We start from the raw sequence: 18731 nt of genomic DNA, 5'->3' as shown, positions 1-18731 counted from the left end.
TCAAATGAGATCTCCGAAGTTCTTCTAAGCACTCAAATTTTATGACTTAAACGTCATTCAACCTTAATAACTTTTATCTATTGACTGTCTGCTATGTATTACTATGTATTTCCCAAGGTCTGTCTAAGGCTTGGTGGTTTTTCAAGTATGAAAATCCCCTTTTTACCTCTCATCCCAACTTTTTGGATTGAAAAACATGATTCTTCATGTACAGTTATTAAATTGAAAATAAAGATTGTATTGCATTCCAAGAATATAAATAAACTGTAATCAGCAATTAATTTTGAGCAAGAGTGAGCTTCTATGAGGAGAATCTGAAACCCAGCAATGACCTTCTGCATTTCTCTTGTGACTCAGGAATGAGTAATCCCTGAAAGATTAGAGTAAAAGGTTAACTGCTATATTTTACAAATCAGCCATTCCAAGAATAATCATAACTTTCATCATAATAATTTAGTCTTTATGTGTGTTTGTACATGCTGAAAAAAATGATCAAATAATCAAAAATGTTGAGAGTCTTGTTAAGGTAGTTTTAAATGACAGGTGACAGAAGGTTATCGTCAAGACCCTGATACAGGTTTGGAAATAATTTAAATATTCATAGTCTGTATCTTATACACAGATTTATATAAACTATATTCTGTACATTATAGTAAATTGTACTCAATTTATAGATAGATGTCTCTTAGCTCCTTGTAAATATAATGCAATACTGGACCTTATATCTGGTAAAAATAATTAATATAATTATTTAAATATTAAAACTAAAATTCCAAACAAATTAAAATGCTGATTATTAGTAGTAGCATAGTTAACCAGAGTACATTTAATTTAAGCTATTAATTGGTCATGATCAGTTTGAAATCATATTGTCAGGCCAGTGATTCTCTCTCATATCCAATTAGTTGGTTTCAGACCATTAGGGAGCTCACTGGGGGCTTCCCATCACTGGGCAGCAGGAATGTAGGGTACAAAAATGAGCACCTCTTAGGATTCTGTTTAAAGGAACTCACTTTTCTTAGGAAAGTAGGTAACTGATTGATCTTTTCTCTAGTTTTCATATTAGTCATTCAGTTAATTCAACAAATATTTATTGAGTACGTACAACGTGCTAGCATCTGTTCTAGGTGGTAGGCATATATCAGAGAACAAAGGAGACAAACATTCCTGCCTTCAGGAGCTTATTTTTTTACTGGCAGAAGATAGAGTAAAATAAATCCATAGATGGTATCATATGTCAGAAGGTGGTGAGTGTTATGGAACACAAGAACAAGGAGGGGGAAGAAGGGCATCCTGGGGGGGTGGGTAGGGAGCTGCAACCTTAAATAGGGCGGTTAAGAAGGATCCACTGAGATGACATTTAAACAGAGACCTGGCCTGGTGAGGAGAGTCACGTGGATATCTGGGCCAAGATCATTCCAACAAGGGCAAGGACCTTGAATCTGTTTTCCTTGTTAGTTTTTATTTTGCCAGTTTTCTCTCCTCAGCTGATTTGGTAATGATGGGGAACAGGAGATGATTTTGAAGTTCTGATTAATTTAGAAATGTTGACTGTCAATGACTTACTGTTTCTCCTGGCCTCTTTTACCATCCCCTTCGGCTCACTTTGAGTTTCTTTATAGGTCCTGATAGTGATACCCCAGGTATGAACTGTGCTGACAACTAGTAGTTATCACATCTCTTACTAGGTGGAGATAGAGAGAAAGGGCTGGGAAGTCAGCTAAGAAAAGGGATCCAATTTCAGTGTTTCCCGTTGTTCAAGTTCTGCTTGTTGCAAAGTTTGACATCTGAAGGAAGAATTTCATCACTCTATTCAATGCTGGAGACAACAGAGAAGAAAAAACCTCAACAAAAGAAAACAACGACAAAATAACAAATAATTCCATTCCTTCTATTGCATACATTTTAAAGTTAAATGGATACAGTAGTAGTTAATACAATTACAAAACCATAAAATACTATTTCTAGTATAATTTAAAATTCTGGATAAAGGAAAAGTTATAGAACTTCTGCTTCCCTTATATAAACTCCAATCTCTAAAAGGGTCCCATTGCTCTCACTCAATGTTTACATGTATTTTGGTGGCAGTCCAAGGGGCACCAGGTTTCTACAGGCCCTATTAGGAAAGTGCCTTGAAAAGTAAAGTGTACTGAACAAATATAAAACACCACCATTGTTCACCAGGTGCTTTGCTGTTCCTTTGAAAAATATGGCAAGTATTTAATAGCATTAGGAGATAGACAAATATATACCCATCCATAGTGAAAGCCAGAGACTTTAAGCTTTTAGGAAAGTTCACTTTATTTTTCGTGGCAGTTATTCAGCTTCTCTGTGCTTCTGCTCGCTCTTCTGAAAAGTGAGGAAAAAAATAGTACTTACCTTTGTAACTATATGGTGACATATGTCAGCTAGACTTGTGGTGATCACTTTGCAACATATACAAATATCAAATCATTATGTTGTACTCCTGAAACTAGTATAATGTTATATGTTATGTCAATTATGCCTCAATAAAAAAAGAATGCTTACCGCTTTATAGGGTTAAAGTGAGAATTAAATGGGATAATTCATGCAAAGAAGTCAGAACAGTGCCTGGCACACAAAAAGTGCTCAAAAACATAGACAATTCTTACTAAATTCACAAAAACATCTACCGTGGAGGGGCAACCCAGTTCTTCCGTTGAGGTCTAGGGTGAAGATACATCTCTTAGGGTATCATATAAACTTCTGATTTTACTGGTAGAATCAGCTGTATCAACGTTAGTTTTGCCTTCTCATGACACTTAATAAATCCTCATTCTCTGTTCGGTCTTGTGCCAGGGAATTAGTTGATCTTAATCCAGTACTTTATCTTTCACCGAAGGAAAAAAGTTCACAGCGTTGTTAAATCTCAAGTATATGCCATTCACATACTTCAGAAAGGTTCTTGTCAGAAACTAAACTAAGAACGCCTTTAAAGGCGCCCAGATCGGGTGGGAAGGTGAGAAGGGCTGGGTGATGTGCCCCGAGTAGGTGAAGGAGGGAGCTCCCGGCCTCGGCCTATTGCTGGGCGTTTAGAGCCCTCCCGGCACTATTTCCAGCTGGTGGCTGACAGGATGCTAGAATTGCCCTCTTCTTGAGTTAATCGCGTGCGTAAAAGCGAAGGTGGCAGCAGCCAGAGCGCCCTTCCCCCTCCGGGCTAAAGGCCTCATCCTGATACGTTCTGGCCACATCCTGCTCCTTGACGCTCTTCAGAGATCGCTGCCGGGCGCAGGCTGACCTCACCTGCTGCAGGTGTCCCCAGGTATCCAGTGGCGTGGCCACCCCCCATCCTCCCTGCCCGGGGCCGAGGGGCGGCTGCGCGCGTCCAGGCCCGGGGGAGGTCGGGCGCCTGGGGGACCCGGAACCCGCTGGCGCCGCGCCTAGCTCAGGACACCCCAAGGCGGGCCGAGGCCGCGCCTCCTCCCGGAACTGGCCGGCGCTGCTCGGCGCCGCGGGAGGAACGGCGGGAGGAGCGGCGGGAGCCGGGTCGGGGCCATGGAGGTCCTGCCCGCCGGCGGGGACCGGACCAGGCGTCCGCAGCCCGACGCGAGGCCGGAGGACGCAGGGCCCGGAGCGCCTCTGGTTCCAAACCTGCGACGAGGGGCGCCTCCGGAGGAGCGAGCGCTGGGCTCCCGGGACTCCTGGGTGGGCGAGGAGGACCCGGAGCCCGGCGAGCCGCGGGGCAGCCGCACGGCGTCCCTGGTGAGCGGGCTGCTCACCGAGCTGTACAGCTGCACCGAAGAGGACGAGGCAGCCGGTGGGGGCCGCGGGCCCGGGGGCCGCCAGCGGCGCCGAGACAGCCTCGACAGCTCCACCGAGGCCTCGGGCTCCGACGTGTTCCTGGGCGGCCGCGGCGGCGCGGGCGATTCCCGGGTGCTGCAGGAGCTGCAGGAGCGGCCGAGCCAGCGGCACCAGATGCTGTACCTGCGGCAGAAAGGTGAGGGCCGGGGGATGCGGGTCCCGGGAGCTTCCCGGAGCCGCTCCCGCGCTCACCTGTGCGCACCTGTGCTGGTCGGCCCAGAGCCCAGATACTAAGTTTGGGGCGTCTGCTTTGATCTGTCGTGGCTGCCCACAGTGTCACAGATTCATGACTAGACTTTGTTCTTATTGTTCCCGCATCCCTTCCCGAGTTGTCTAGTGGAGCATCGGTTGTTGGAATGGTAGCAATGGGTCTCCCCCCCCCCCCTCCCCCCTCCCCCATCCTCCTTGTGTTTGTGGAGGCCCAAGGGGAGAGGCAGTCCACGTTGTAATTTCACCAGGACAGCTGTTAGGACAGGTTTAGAGTTTCTGATTAGTCTATCTGAAGTTACCTAGAGGGCCCGGGAGAATAGAGGCGACGCTTGGGGCTGGTTTAAAAAAAAAAAAAGCCACTGTTTTCTGCTGGTTCGTTTGTTTTTTTAAAATCCTCATTCCTTGACCACACCACTTACATAGTGTTTAACTAGTGAGGCAGAATAATTCAGTAGTGCAGTTTCTAAGCTGAACGTGTGAAATCCATTTCTCAGAATGTCTGGTTTCAAGAAGCTCACGAGATGGATTTTTTTCCCTCTTGGGTGGCAGATTAGTGGGGCACCCTAGAGCGCTGTCATTATGATAGCATTTAACTGCTGGGACCTTCAGTTGGAGAGGTCGATCCCGAAAATGGCTTTGGCTTTCCGGGGAGAGGCTAATTTGTTGTTTCTTTTGTTATCAGACTCTGAAGCTTGTGTCCTAATTGAGATTTTTTTTTTCTCAGCTGTTCATAATAGGTTGCCTTTCAGGCACGCACAGAGTTATTACAGTTGTCTTTTTGTGTACATATATCAAGACCTCAACTTACAAAATGAAGTAAGGTTTGGAAAACAAATGCTAAGCCACCATAACATTTCTTGAATTAATGTCCTTATGCAAAATTTCGAGGAAAGAGAGGAACAAGAATACCTTGGAGTAGTCGCCTGTCTCTTGTTTGTAAAATCAGTCTAGCTGGTGCCAGGGGGTGGAAAATAAAACCTAGCTTGAAAAGGAATAAATCTGTCTGCTTTCTGAAATCTATGTAAACAGCTTTCAGCTTCCTCTTCTGGCTTCCTGGTGAAGATTTTTTCCCAGCTGATTGTTGTAAATGGCTTCCACCTTCTTCCCCTTGCCTGGGACTTTAGCTGCAGTTGGGCGTTTAATTTTATACAATGATTTGGCTGTTCCCAGAGTGTCTGTTTCTGCTAAGAGTTCTGCAGGGCAATAGTTCTTTCAGAATCCAACAAAATCAGTTTTGAAGAACTATGATTTGGCTTTCTGTTTTTTTTACAAGGTTATTCACTTTTCATTACTGCGAATTTTGTGGATTAGTGATTCCCTTTTGGAAGAGGAAATTTGGCAAGCTAACATCTAAGGAAGAGGTCACAGGACAGCTTTGGAAATACAGATTTCAAATGTGACCACTCTGCTAATCATTCATAAGACTTATAAGAGTCAGTCTTGCCCAAGTCTCAGTCTTACTGCCCAGGTAGCTCTTCTTTCCTTGTAGCCGACCCTATTAGGATGAACATGATGCCATGTTATGACAGTCCCCCCCACACAAACACACGCATATACCCCTTTCCCTTTATTGATAAACATCATTAGAGTGCTGAGAATAAAGAATCAGGTAATGGAAACAGCTGTCTACTTAAATAATTTCACAGCTTATTAGGTTATTTGATTTTTTTCAGAATCAAAAGAACATCCCTCCTAACATAACACTTAGTTAAGACTCTCCTATAATGTAGGTAACCTGTGTATTCTCTCTTCCCTCTGTTAGGGATTTTGCTGTAGTACCTATTTTGATATTTAGCATGTGTGAGTTGTTTATTTATATAAGGCAGCAAAATGTTTTGTCAGGAAATCTAGGTTCTCTTCTCAGTGTTTTCATTAAGGGCGTGAACTTTGGAGCCAGAAAGCTTGAGTTAATATCCTGCCACTGTTCCTTATTAGTTGTGTGGCCTTGGGCAAGCTCTTTAACCTCTCTGAGTCTCATTTTCCTCACCTACAAGTAGGGGTAATAATACTACTATTTCATAAGCCAGGCAGAGAAAGACAAATATTGTATCACTTACATGTGGAATCTAAAAAAATAGTACAAATGAATTTCTTTACAAAACAGCAACAGACTCAGATATAGAAAACAAATTTATGGTTACCAAAGGGGAAAGGGGGTGGGGAGGGATAAATGAGTATGGGATTAACAGATACATACTTCTATATATAAAATAAACAACAAGGATTTACTGTATAGCACAGGGAACTATGTTCAGTATCTTGTAATAATCAGTATCTTGTAATAACCTATAATGGAAAAGAATATAAAAAATATACAACCGAATCACTTTGCTGTATACCTGAAACTAATACAATATTGTAAGTCAACTATACTTCAGTAAAAGAAAATACTACTACTTCGTAGCGCTGTAGTGAGAGTTGTGTAAGTTAATGGGTGTGAAGTGCTAAATAAATGTTAGATATTGTTTTTTATTGTATACACTGGAATTCCTTAAAGAGGAAATTGTCCAGTTGGTCAGTTGATGATCTCATTTTTCTCGTTTATTTAACACTCTTAGGAGCGATGGCTGATGCTGGGGGACGTATGAAGATAAAAGAGACCTTACTTCTGTTTTCCAGATATTTATATACCAGATGTTGCTGTAAAAGACATCTTCTAATTCAGCTCTGAAGATTTTTCCTGTATTGGACCATACGTAGCATTCAGAAAATCATAGGGCTGTAGGGACCTTAAGAGTCACTGAAAATGACTTTTGTGGAAGGAAAGTGTAATTTAAATGTAAGATGATGTTCCTACCCCCTTTGTTTCTGTTAGTAGAGGAAAAACTGTAAACACTCAAATTTGCTCTATTTGAAGGAATCTAGGATTGAAGAGTCTCTGGTGTTTTCTTGTTGCTTGATCCATATTTAATTATCCTCAGAACCCAAATATTTTCAATAAACCTAAGTGTGTTCTCATTATATCTCATCACATTTGAACTCAAGGTGAGAGAAATAACTGGCTTTTGTTCTCTTCTTCACAATAATTCCTTATTCTTTAGTGCTCTTTATATTAATGTTTATAAAGTCTATTCACATTTGTTTTTCAGACTTACCTTGTATAATTTGAGGCTTGGAGCACTGCCTTGCCTGAGATCACACAGATAATTGATTGATCCAAAGGCAGTTCTTTTTAATTCAAGGTCAAATGCATTTTCCATAATAAGGTCAATATCAAGTATGACAGCTGTTAAAGCACCCCCCCCGCACCCCCCCCCGCACCCCCCCTCCCCCCGCTTCTCTTATACAGACCCCCAAAGTTCACTTCCTTTGATCTCTGGAATATTTTTCTTGCTTTTGAACACTTCTTTCATTCTCTTCTGATCCCCTCTGGTTTCTCCAAATCCCTTTCAAAATGAGTAGATCCAAACCCCACACAGGACTTCTAATGAGGGCCTAGCCAATGCTTTGCTTGCCTGGCAGGTCACAGTATGGTGGCTAATGATACCATCACGTATGGCAGACAAAACTCCGGAGTTGTAATGATTATTCACATAAATGTGGTCACTTCTGATTCCCAAGTCTTTTTTCATTTGTAGAAAAACTGCTGTTGAGTCTGTTAGCTTTGTGGATGTGAACTGTCTTTTATTTAACTGTTTGAAGGGCACATAGTTCCTACCATATTTGAAAATGAAATATTGTACTCAATATTAAGTTATTGGAAGACTGTATATTTAAAACAAAACCATTATCACTACCTTTATCTGTATTAGAAAATGTGGTAACATTACTTTTCACTGATCATTTGCAAAGGTGAGTGCTTTTAAAAAACACTGTTATCAACTGTCAGACTTACGGATTTAACAGACTAAAGATTCTTCTCTTGCGTGCTTACTATCTCAGCGCTTTATGATAGAAAATGTACATGTCAATTTGAAGACAATGAAACATAAATTTGAAACCAAAGCTGGGTATCATCAAAGTAAGAATCTTTGCTTACGTGTTACAGGTAGCCTCAAGAATGAAATTTGTCTTACAGTGTTTGCAGGAACAGGGCAGGAAATATTAATAGATGAGTGACTTATTCCATCAGAATCTCTTAGCTGAATGTGTACATGTAATCCTGGATGAGAATCCAGGATTACTTGGTTTAAATGGGTGTTCCAGAGGTTCATCTTGCGGTTGGTATCACATTGGGATTTGTATTCCTTCTCAGCATGTTTATGGTTCTATTTTCCTTTCTCTTTACTGACAGACATGAATGAACTGAAGACGATCCTTCGAGAACTAAAGTACAGGATTGGCATTCAATCGGCGAAGTTACTTCGGCAGCTGAAGCAGAAAGATAGGCTTGTGCACAAAGTACAGAGGAACTGCGATATTGTGACTGCATGTCTGCAGGCCGTGTCTCAGAAGAGAAGTAAGTGCTGGAGTGGGGTAACCCTTTCTGCCATATGGGACTGGACTGTTAGTGAAGCCGTGTCAATAGTCATTATGTTTTTGAATATATGTACTGAGAAGTTTTAAATGGAAGTCTATACCCTCACAACTGAGAACGATGAACAACTCAGCTGTATTTTTCAGTTAAAATGTATATTACGTGTCTGATGTTACAGACTTAGTTTTACTATTCTAGATTTGAGGTAGCACTTCACTTTGGCAATGGTCATTTTTGCCTGTTGCTAAGTAATGACTAAAATCTTTATTTTTAAAACAGCAACAAAGGGACACAACCTAAAAGTCATGTCTCTGCTTTCTTATGCTGTGTCACTCTGATAAGTGAATTAAACAAATGACTGAAAAGGAGACTCTTGTAACAGGACCTTACAACTTGCCCTGAAATCTGAAAAGGACAAAATATTTTAGCAAATTAAATCCATCTCATGGGCAATCCATTCAAAACTAAGGGATGCATTGTTTGTTGAGTTAAAAACGAAGTGTTAAGTTACTAATCCATGTTAGATACTAGATACAAAAGCTTGTGAATTGGTTTTTTAATTCTCCATGCAAGAATTTTGTTTTATTCTGCTAATGTTTCCCTATTTTTGTTTTGTATTTTTTATTAACATGCAGCACGGCAGAACAATATGTTCAGGTATGGTAAATAGAGGCATAATGATGTGTTTTGACAGGATGCCTGTGGCAGCTTTTTAGGTGCATGTGAAAGTTGCCTTTTCTTGTTCCTTTACCCTGTCACGTTTTGTATGTAAAGTGACACTTCCTAGAGTTATTTTTTTTTTAAGTCCAAGTTAAGATGTGTCTGTTTTCATAAAACAATTTTCAGGACATGATTAGCTTCAGATAATAAAATTAATGGCTTAAATTCCATTCTTATGTTTATTATTAAAAGAAAATACTGTTTTCTTCCTCTCCTTTTGTTATATCACGTTATCCCCAAACTAGTGTTCATACTATTTACTGAAGAAGGTTTCAACCTAATGTGTATTAAATGGAATACTGCTTTATTGTTTTAATGATGTAATAGTTCATACCAGAAGCAGGAATGTAAGTGAGTAGACTGGTTTTGAATAGGGTTTTCTCCAGAGCCAGACACTTGTCTGAAATAGCTAGAGAAGAAGGGTAGACATATATAGATGTACATGTCTACTATGTAGTACCTGTGCATCTATATATGTATGTATAAGAAGTTGTCACGTATTTTAAGCATTTGATATTTTTCCATGGATTCTGGTTGGATCACTAGTGTCCAGTAAAAATGGTATTATTTTCCCTTTTGATTTTGAAATGTTTTGAATTTTCTCTTTTCAACTGTGTTTTCATCTTCCCATTATTATTGTTGGTACCAGAAGTTAAAAGCACAGAGTGGTAAATGCATGGATTTGGATGTGTGGGAAAGTATAAAGGGGGTGATGGAGCCAGTGTCAGGAGACAGAGAGGAATGCCAGGCTAGCACAGGATCACAGGCTGGTAATAACCAGGCACTGATAATTATTTAGAATTTGACTTTGTTTGACTGATGAAAGGATTGGTTTTTATGTCTTTTCAGAAAAATGTGTCCACAAGTCCAAGATTTAATTTGTGAATTTGTGGATGCAGCATTCCTATGAATTTTAGATTTTTGTCTCTTTAAATCCAGGGTTTTACATTTCAGAGACTATGGGGTTAATGGCTTCTTTCCTTGGATTTCAGTTCTCACCTGGGTAATAAGACTCTATTAAATGGAACAGAATTTTGTTTTTGAATTAAGAAATAACAGTGTATTAGAATTATCATTCTCATCATATGGTACAGTATTGTGACATTGTTACAAATTTGACTAAATGGTTATCCTTTTGAGAACTCCAGAGGCTAGCTGTTTAGTGACTAAATGCCTGATTCCAGTAGTTGTACATTTGTCCTCTTTCCTCAAAGTCAACTAATAACAAATATGTTTAGATTAGTCACTGAATTTTCATTTTAGTAGTGACTGTCAGTGATGCATTCAAATACAGCATACACGTTGAATTGTTTGTATTTAATGTGCAAAAGTCCAGATAATCCCTATGTTCCCCTCCATATGGATTCAGTGCTTATAATCTTTCCATAAGTGACTTTTCCCCTTGTATAATGTGCTATAGAAGAAAAGAATTTTAATCTTTTATTAAAATGGGTTATTTCCAGTTGATACACCAAAGGGGGTATATGAATTTTGAAATAAGAATCGTAAGTGTGGATTATGAACCAAAATGACTAGATCATTTTTATTCCTAACACAGGTGTTGTAACTGCTTAGACTTTTTGATTTTCTACACCAAGCCTTATGGTAGAATCCCTTTATTTTCAAACTGGGGTGAGAATAAGAGCAGGATCAATATTTGCCTTCCAGAACAGCAGATTTTTTCCCCTATATTTTACTGTTCATCTAAGGGTAACCATAGTATAACCACTTTAATATTAATAATGAAATTAATAATAAGAAGAATGGTATCAGTAGTTACTCTTCACTAAGTATGTGCTTTGTACCAAACTCTTGGTTTTCTCTCTCATAGCAATTCCAAAGATATATTGTCTTTAGGCACATTTTATTGGGAAACTGAGATTCAGAAAGTTTAAGTAATTTGCCTAGTGTTTGAGATGGAATTTGCAGATAGTTATCTCAAAAGTTCACTCTTTGTACCATAAACTGTGACATAAGAGGGTTCTACTTTTTCTTAGCAGTTAGCTTGATACCTTTATAATACTGGATTACTGTTGGAGCAATAAGAAATTTGTGATGTGCAGAAGACATAATACAGAGTTTCATGTTTATTAGAATATGCTGCTTTAGCGTAGTTTGCATGTGAAATAAATACTTTCTTTTCTTGGCCAGATGGATTATGGAACAAATGTAGTGTGGTGTGCAGCAAAATCTACCCAAAGGCATTAAGATGATGGGAAGAATAAGATGACTATTTGGCTGGGAGTTCGATTCTGATGTTAAGATTTTTAAGTAGTTTGCTTATCCCGTGGTTTAGCTGTTTTTCCTGGAAGCAGAAAGGAGGCCGTCTTAATGATCAGCATTGCCTAGTTCTACTGTTTTCTGCATTTGTGTATTAAACGTTTAAATTATGCTGGTTGAGTTTGTGAAAAGGTGTTGTAAATCAAGTGATAAAATCTAGCGGTGATTGGAAAACTGTGAAAAGAGAAGAGCATGAGAAAAATGTGAATGTAAATGAAAGTATTGTCTTTATTTTAGTCTGGTCTACAAGTACAGGAATTTTAGGCAGCTTATAGACTCATTTTATTAATGTGTCCACCCTGGCATCCTGATAATATGATTAAATCTTGCTATCATAAATGCCTGGTAGAGACAAGCACTTTGTCAGATAGTGAGTGGTCTTTGTTCTTCTTTTCCTGTCGTTATCTTCTCTACAGTAGTACCTTGTCCTCTGTGGCAGAAGAATGAATTTGTGTGATGCTGCGTTTGGTGGCATTGACATTCAACGTTTTCCACTAAGAAACAATTCTTTGTTTTTCAAAAAATTATTAAAGTAATGCAATCAACCAGGCATCTACTCCTAGGTGTTTACCCAAAAGAACTGGAGATGTATATCCCCACAAAAGTTGGTACATGAATGTTCACAGCAGCTTCTTTCATAATGGCCAAAAAATGGAAACAACCCAAATGTCTGTCAATGGATAAACAAACGTGATACATCCATACGATGGAATATTATTCAGCCACAAACAGGAATGAAGTTACTAACTCATGTTACAACATGATGACCTTGAAAACATTATGCTAAGTGAAAGAAGCAGACATAAAACTCCACATACTTTATGATTCCACTTGAAATGTTCAGAATAGACAAATCCATAGAAATAGAAAGTAAATTAGTTGTTTCTGGGGCTTGTGGATAGGGAGAATAGGAAGTAACTGCTAATGGCATAGGTTTCTTGTTGGGGTGATGAAAATGCTGTGCTGTCAGATAGTGGTGGTGATGGTTGCACAACTTTGTGAATGTACTAAAAATCACTAAATTATACAGTTCTAAAGGGTGAATGTTATGGTATGTGAATTATATCTCCATGTTAGGATATAATATTAAGGAAACTTTGGAAAAGACAGAAGTGAAAAAGAAGAGGAAAAACCATTTTCTAAAGACAGTCTCTCACTGTTTTTGAATTTTTATTGAAGTCATTTTTTTTTCTTTTTTTTTATTATTTTTTTGGGGGTACACCAAGTTCAATCATCTGTTTTTATACACATATCCCCGTATTCCCTCCCTTCCTTGACTCCCCCCCCTCGAGTCCCCCCCACCCTCCCCACCCCCGTCCTCTAAGGCATCTTCCATCCTCGAGTTGGACTCCCTTTGTTATACAACTTCCCACTGACTATCTATTTTACAGTTAGTAGTATATATATGTCTGTGCTATGAAGTCATTTTTTAATGTGAAGTTTTTCCAAAGTTGGTGTACTGTATAATATTTCTGTCTCCTGCCTTTTCAATGTAGCATATCATAAGCTGGTGCCATTGGCATAAATTATTCATAAACATAATTTTGAATGATTAATGCACTATTTTTCAGTCTACCATTTTGTTTTGTTACCACATTGTAATGGTGACGAATCACCTTTAGTGGTGAGTACAGAAAACAACTCAAAGTGATTTAAGCAATAAAGAAAATTGATGGGCTTACCTAATTAAAAGTCCGGGGATATGCCTTCAGGTGTAGCTAAATCAGATGCAGGTGCTCAAAGAGTATCTTTAAGAATATGAATTTATCTCTTAGCTGTGCTCTCCTCTGTATTGGACAACACCCAAATGGTCACGAGCAGCTCCAACTTAGCAAACTTACCTGAAAGAACAGATCTTTTTCCGTAGCTCCAGAAAGTTCCATAATTCACCTAGTTGGGTCACGTGCTTACTAAGAATCAATCCTTTTTTTAAATGTATGTAAGAAGGTGTTAAGGTGATAGTTCTATAGGGGGAAAAAAACCGACAGGAAAAGGCAGATTTGGAGTGGCCAACAGTTGTTTAACTGTTCTAGGGAGTGTTTTCATGTCTGCGTGCTTTTTGTTTTAATTTTTCTGATTACTAATGAGATTCAGCACTTCTTCATATGTTTCCTGGCTATTTGTCTCCTAAGAAAAGGCTTGTCTCCTTTTTCTTATAGATTTGTAGGAATTCTTTATGTATCTGAATACGAGTCTTTGTCAGACACATATGATGCAAATACCTTCTTCCACTTTTTTGGCTTGCATTTTCACTCTCCTAAGAGTGTCATCTAGAGGGGATCTATGTATGTTCCGTTGGAAGTCAGTCTTTCCTATCTGGAACCTCACCTGCTGCTTTGTGTATTTGGTTAGTTTTCTGGCAAGCTTTGTTTCCTGTTGTTTAGTAAAGGTACTCTTCCTGGGATGTACGAAACCTGGTGATTTTTTTGAAGACTTTTTCCCTTTTGATTTAATATACTGAGAAAGAAATGGGAATGCTGAGATCAATGTTAGGAGTGATGTGTGTTTTAAATAGCTGTTTATTCTGGAACACAAGGACAGGATTGTCATAAAAGGAGATGGAACATTTAAAAAAGAGTGTCATTTAATGAACAAGAATTTTTAGTTTTTCTGTAGTCTGATTTACTAGTCTTTTAGCTTCTTGCAGGGCTGGCTTCTTGGGCATGTGATCTGTGCAGTCATGTGGGGTCCATGCTCATGAGGGCCCCACTCTTGGTTTAAGGCTCTGCTGTTGCTTTTCTTTATTTTTTTATTTTTTTATTTTTTAATTTATTATTTTTTGGGAGGTACACCAAGTTCAATCATCTGTTTTTATACACATATCCCTGTATTCCCTCCCTTCCTTGACTCCCCCGCCTCGAGTCCCCCCCACCCTCCCCGCCCCAGTCCTCTAAGGCATCTTCCATCCTTGAGTTGGACTCCTTTTGTTATACAACGATTTCCCACTGGCTATCTATTTTACAGTTGGCAGTATATATATGTCTGTGCTACTCTCTCACTTCGTCTCAGCTTCCCCTTCACCTCCCGCCCCACCAAACCTCGAGTTCTCCAGTCCATTCTCTGCATCTGCATCCTTGTTCTTGTCTTGTCACTGAGTTCATCAGTACCATTTTTAGATTCCGTATATGTGAGTTAGCATACAATATTTGTCTTTCTCTTTCTTTCTGACTGACTTCACTGTGTATGACAGACTCTAGGTCTATCCACCTCATTACATATAGCTCCATCTCATCCCTTTTTATTCTGCTGTTGCTATTCTTAATGACTGTTGAATAAGGAGTCCCACAAGTTATGTAACCAGTCCTGCCTTTATAGCTGGTGCTTCCTATTCTCCCATGATATTTTCAGGAAGCTTTATTATTTTGTTTTCAGATCTAGAACCACCTAGAATTGATGCATTTTGTTCACATGAAAGGGGAAAGGAATCAAATTTCATTTTTCTCCATGTGGACATCTAATTGACACAGCCTGATTTATCAGAGACCATCCTTTTACCACTGCTCTGTGGTGCCATTTTTGTATAAATATCCATATGTGTGTGGGCCTGTTTTGGGGCTCTTACCTGTTTTGTTGTTTTGTCTGTCATTGAGCCAATGCAATATTGTCTTCATTACTGCGCTTTATAATAACTCTTACTATATGATAGTGTAGGTTCTTACACCTCGTTCTTCTTCAGGATTGTTTTGCTTATTATTGGCTTTTTGGGGAGAACTGACATCTTTACAATGTTGGGTCGTCCAGTCCATAAATATGGTATTTAAAATTAGTATTTATTATTATTCAAATTTGTTTGAATAATATTTTACAGTTTTCTATGTGGAGGTCTTGCGTATCTTTTACTATATTCTTAGGTAATTTAATTTTCTTGATGCTATTTTAAATTGGTATCTTTTAAGAAACTCATTTTCTATTTGTTTCTAGTTCATAGAAATATGATTGTTTTCTGCATATTGGTACTATATCCAGTAATCTTACTTTTTCTTTTGTTGATTCCAATACTTTATCTGTAAAATCTTTTGCTTTTTCTAAGTACATAATCTTTATCATCTGTGAATACTATCAGTTTTACGGATTTCTTTACCATCCTTTCATTTATTTTTCTTGTCTTGTGTACTGGCTAGGACCTCCAGTTTAATCTTAAATAGAAGTAGTGACAATAGGATGAAAATTTTTGTCTCATGTACAACCTCAGAAGGAAAGTTTTCTTTTTATCATTTCACCATTAAGTACAATGTTTGCTGAAAGTTTTCTGTAGAAATCCTGTATCAAATTAAGGAAAACCTCTTATCCGATTTGCTAAGATGTTGAACTTCATCACATACTTTATTGCTGTGTTGAGATAATATGTTGAATTTTATGTTTTTGTTGAATGTTAAAACAACTTTGCATTCTTAAAAAAAAAATCCTATCTAGGTCATGAGATATATATACACACATATATATACACGCAATGTGTATATGTACATACATATATACATATTGCTAGATTTGGCTTGCTAATATTTTGTTTATGATTTTTTATGGCTATGTTCATGAGTGAGATTAGCTTATAATTTTCCTTTCTTGTAATGCTCTTGTCAAGTTTTGGGAGTCTCATAAAAGAAGTTAGAGTGCCCTCTTTTTCCATTCTTTGGAAGACATTATGTAAGACTGGAATTATTTCTTTCTTAAATGTTTGGTAGAATTCACTGGTAAAATATTTGGGCCTGAAGTTTCCTTTGTAGGAAGGTTTTAAATTATGAATTCAACTTAAAAATTATAAGATTATTTATATTTTCTATTTCTTGTTATATCAGCTTTGGTAAATTACACAGGATTTGCCCATTTCACACAACTTTTCACATTTATAGGCATAGAAATTTTAAGAATATTTTTTGGGTTCCTTTAGTGTTTCAAGATAGTAAAACAATATCACTGATTTAAGCAGGAATTCACTTACTACTTAAAATATCTATTATAGAATGCATCACCATAAAGAAGAGTATTCTAATACATATGTACATATTAAAAAATAAACAAAAGCCTATGTATGTGGATATCTGCCTATCAAGATTGAGTAATAAATATTACTGGCACATTAGAAGCCCCTGTGTGTTACTCCCTGGCTGAAATCTCCTTTCTCCCTTGAGTTGGTGTTAATTGTTGCCTTGCTTCTCTTTATAGTTTTTCTGCCTCCTGTACATATTTCTAAACAACATATAGTTTTGAAAAGTTGAGTAGCAAGTCCATGCCTAGTTGTGTAGGGAAAGGATAATATTGCCTCTGTTAGAGAGAAGCTCTCAAAAGATAAATCAAATAGTTTCTAAGTCACAGTCTGATGTTGGGTTCCCCTGAGAATTCACAGGAGCCCCTTCTTGTGGGGGGGTTGGTCAGAGGGCAAGGTTATAAGTGAGTCCTGTGGCATCTGCCAGGGCTGTAGTTTGGGTTAGTTGCTGAATGATTAGCTAAACTGGGGGAGTGGACTGCTGCTTTTTTTTTTTTTTTAAAAAGAAAACCAGATTTATTTATAAATATTTCAATATGACTCTCTGAGAAGGCAGGGATTCTTTTTGTTAAAACTAACACAATGCTATTATCACACATAAAAAAATTAACAATAATTTGTTTTTTAATATCACTGAATATTCATGTTCAGATTTCTCTGATTGTCTAAGAAATATTTTTTCATAGTTAGTTAAAAATACCTCAGAGAAATCAAAGGATTTAAACAAAGTCCACATGGTGCATTTGGTTGATATATCTCCTGAGGTTTCCTGTCCTTCTCTTGTTCTGTCTTGTTTTTTTTTTTTTAACTTTTTATTTTTTAATTTTTTACAATAAACTGCATATATTTAGAGTGTACAATTTGGTATTCCAGTCCCTCAATTCTTTCCCCTCCCAACCCTCCCCACTTTCCCCACTTGGTGTCCATATGTTTGTTCTCTATATCTGTGTCTCTATTTCTGCCTTGCAAACCGGTTGATTTGTACCATTTTTCTATAGTCCACATATATGTGTTAATATACAATATTTGTTTTTCTCTTTCTGGCTCACTTCACTCTGTATGACAGTCTCTAGGTCCATCCATGTCTCTAAAAATGTCCCAGTTTCCTTGCTTTTTACAGCTGAGTAATATTCCATTGTATGTATGTACCACATCTTCTTTATCCATTCATCTGTTGATGGACATTTAGGTTGCTTCCATGTCCTGGCTATTGTAAATAGTGTTGCAGTGAACATTGGAGTGCATGTGTCTTTTTGAATTATGGTGTTCTCTGGGTATATGCCCAGTAGTGGGATTGCTGGGTAGTTCTATTTTTAGTTTTGCAATGAACCTCCATACTGTTTTCCATAGTGGCTGTATCAATTTACATTCCCACCAGCAATGCAAGAGCGTTCCTTTTTCTCCACACCCTCTCCAGCATTTACTGTTTGTAGATTTTTTGATGATGCACATTCTAACCAGTGTGAGGTGATACCTCATTGTAGTTTTGATCTGCATTTCTCTAATCATTAGTGATTTTGAGCAGCCTTTCATGTGCCTCTTGGCCATCCATATGTCTTCTTTAGAGAAATGCCTATTTAGGTCTTCTGCCCACTTTTTTATTGGGTTGTTTATTTTTTTGACATTGAGCTGGATGAACTGTTTATGTATTTTGGAGATTAATCCTTTGTCTGTTGATTCATTTGCAAATATTTTTTCCCATTCTGAGGGTTGTCTTTTCGTCTTGCTTATAGTTTCCTTCGCTGTGCAGAAGCTTTGAAGTTTCATTAGGTCCCACTTATTTATTTTTTTTATTTCCATTATTCTAGGGGGTGGATCAAAAAAGATCTTGCTGTTATTTACATCGAAGAGTGTTCTTCCTGTGTTTTCCTCCAGGAGTTTTATAGTGTCTGGCCTTCCATTTAGGTCTTTTATCCATTTTGAGTTTATTTTTGTGTATGGTGTTAGGAAGTGTTCTAATTTCATTCTTTTACACGTAGCTGTCCAGTTTTCCCAGCACCACTTATTGAAGAGGCTGCCTTTTCTCCATTGTATATCCTTGGCTCCTTTGTCATAGATTAGTTGACCGTAGTTTATCTCTGGGCTTTCTATCCTGTTCCATTGATCTATATTTCTGTTTTTGTGCCAGTACCATACTGTCTTGATCACTGTAGCCTTGTAGTATAGCCTGAAGTCGGGAAGCCTGATTCCCCCAACTCCATCTTTCCTTCTCAAGATTGCTTTGGCTATTCAGGGTCTTTTGCGTTTCCATACAAATCGTAAAATTTCTTGTTCTAGTTCTGTGAAAAATGCCATTGG

General features: G+C 38.2%; 1 protein-coding gene across 3 annotated transcripts in view; it reads left to right on the top strand.

Annotated features, from left to right (window-relative positions):
* The first annotated feature begins 3490 nt into the window (after positions 1–3490).
* Positions 3491–18731, top strand: part of TBC1D30 (TBC1 domain family member 30) — an 80161-nt gene continuing 64920 nt past the window's right edge. For 2 of the 3 annotated variants that reach the window (XM_057742139.1, XM_057742138.1), the window contains exons 1-2: positions 6751–6811; positions 8267–8431. In XM_057742139.1, coding sequence (XP_057598122.1) covers positions 8269–8431 — 163 coding nt within the window. In that variant the 5' untranslated portion in view covers positions 6751–6811; positions 8267–8268. Of the gene's footprint in view, positions 3959–6750; positions 6812–8266; positions 8432–18731 lie in introns of those variants that run through there. The other variant, XM_057742140.1, reaches the window with a different exon arrangement.

This window comes from Hippopotamus amphibius, chromosome 7 (genome assembly GCF_030028045.1).
Source record: "Hippopotamus amphibius kiboko isolate mHipAmp2 chromosome 7, mHipAmp2.hap2, whole genome shotgun sequence".
Classification (NCBI taxonomy): Eukaryota; Metazoa; Chordata; class Mammalia; order Artiodactyla; family Hippopotamidae; genus Hippopotamus; species Hippopotamus amphibius.
This window is presented reverse-complemented; position numbering and strand designations above follow the sequence as displayed.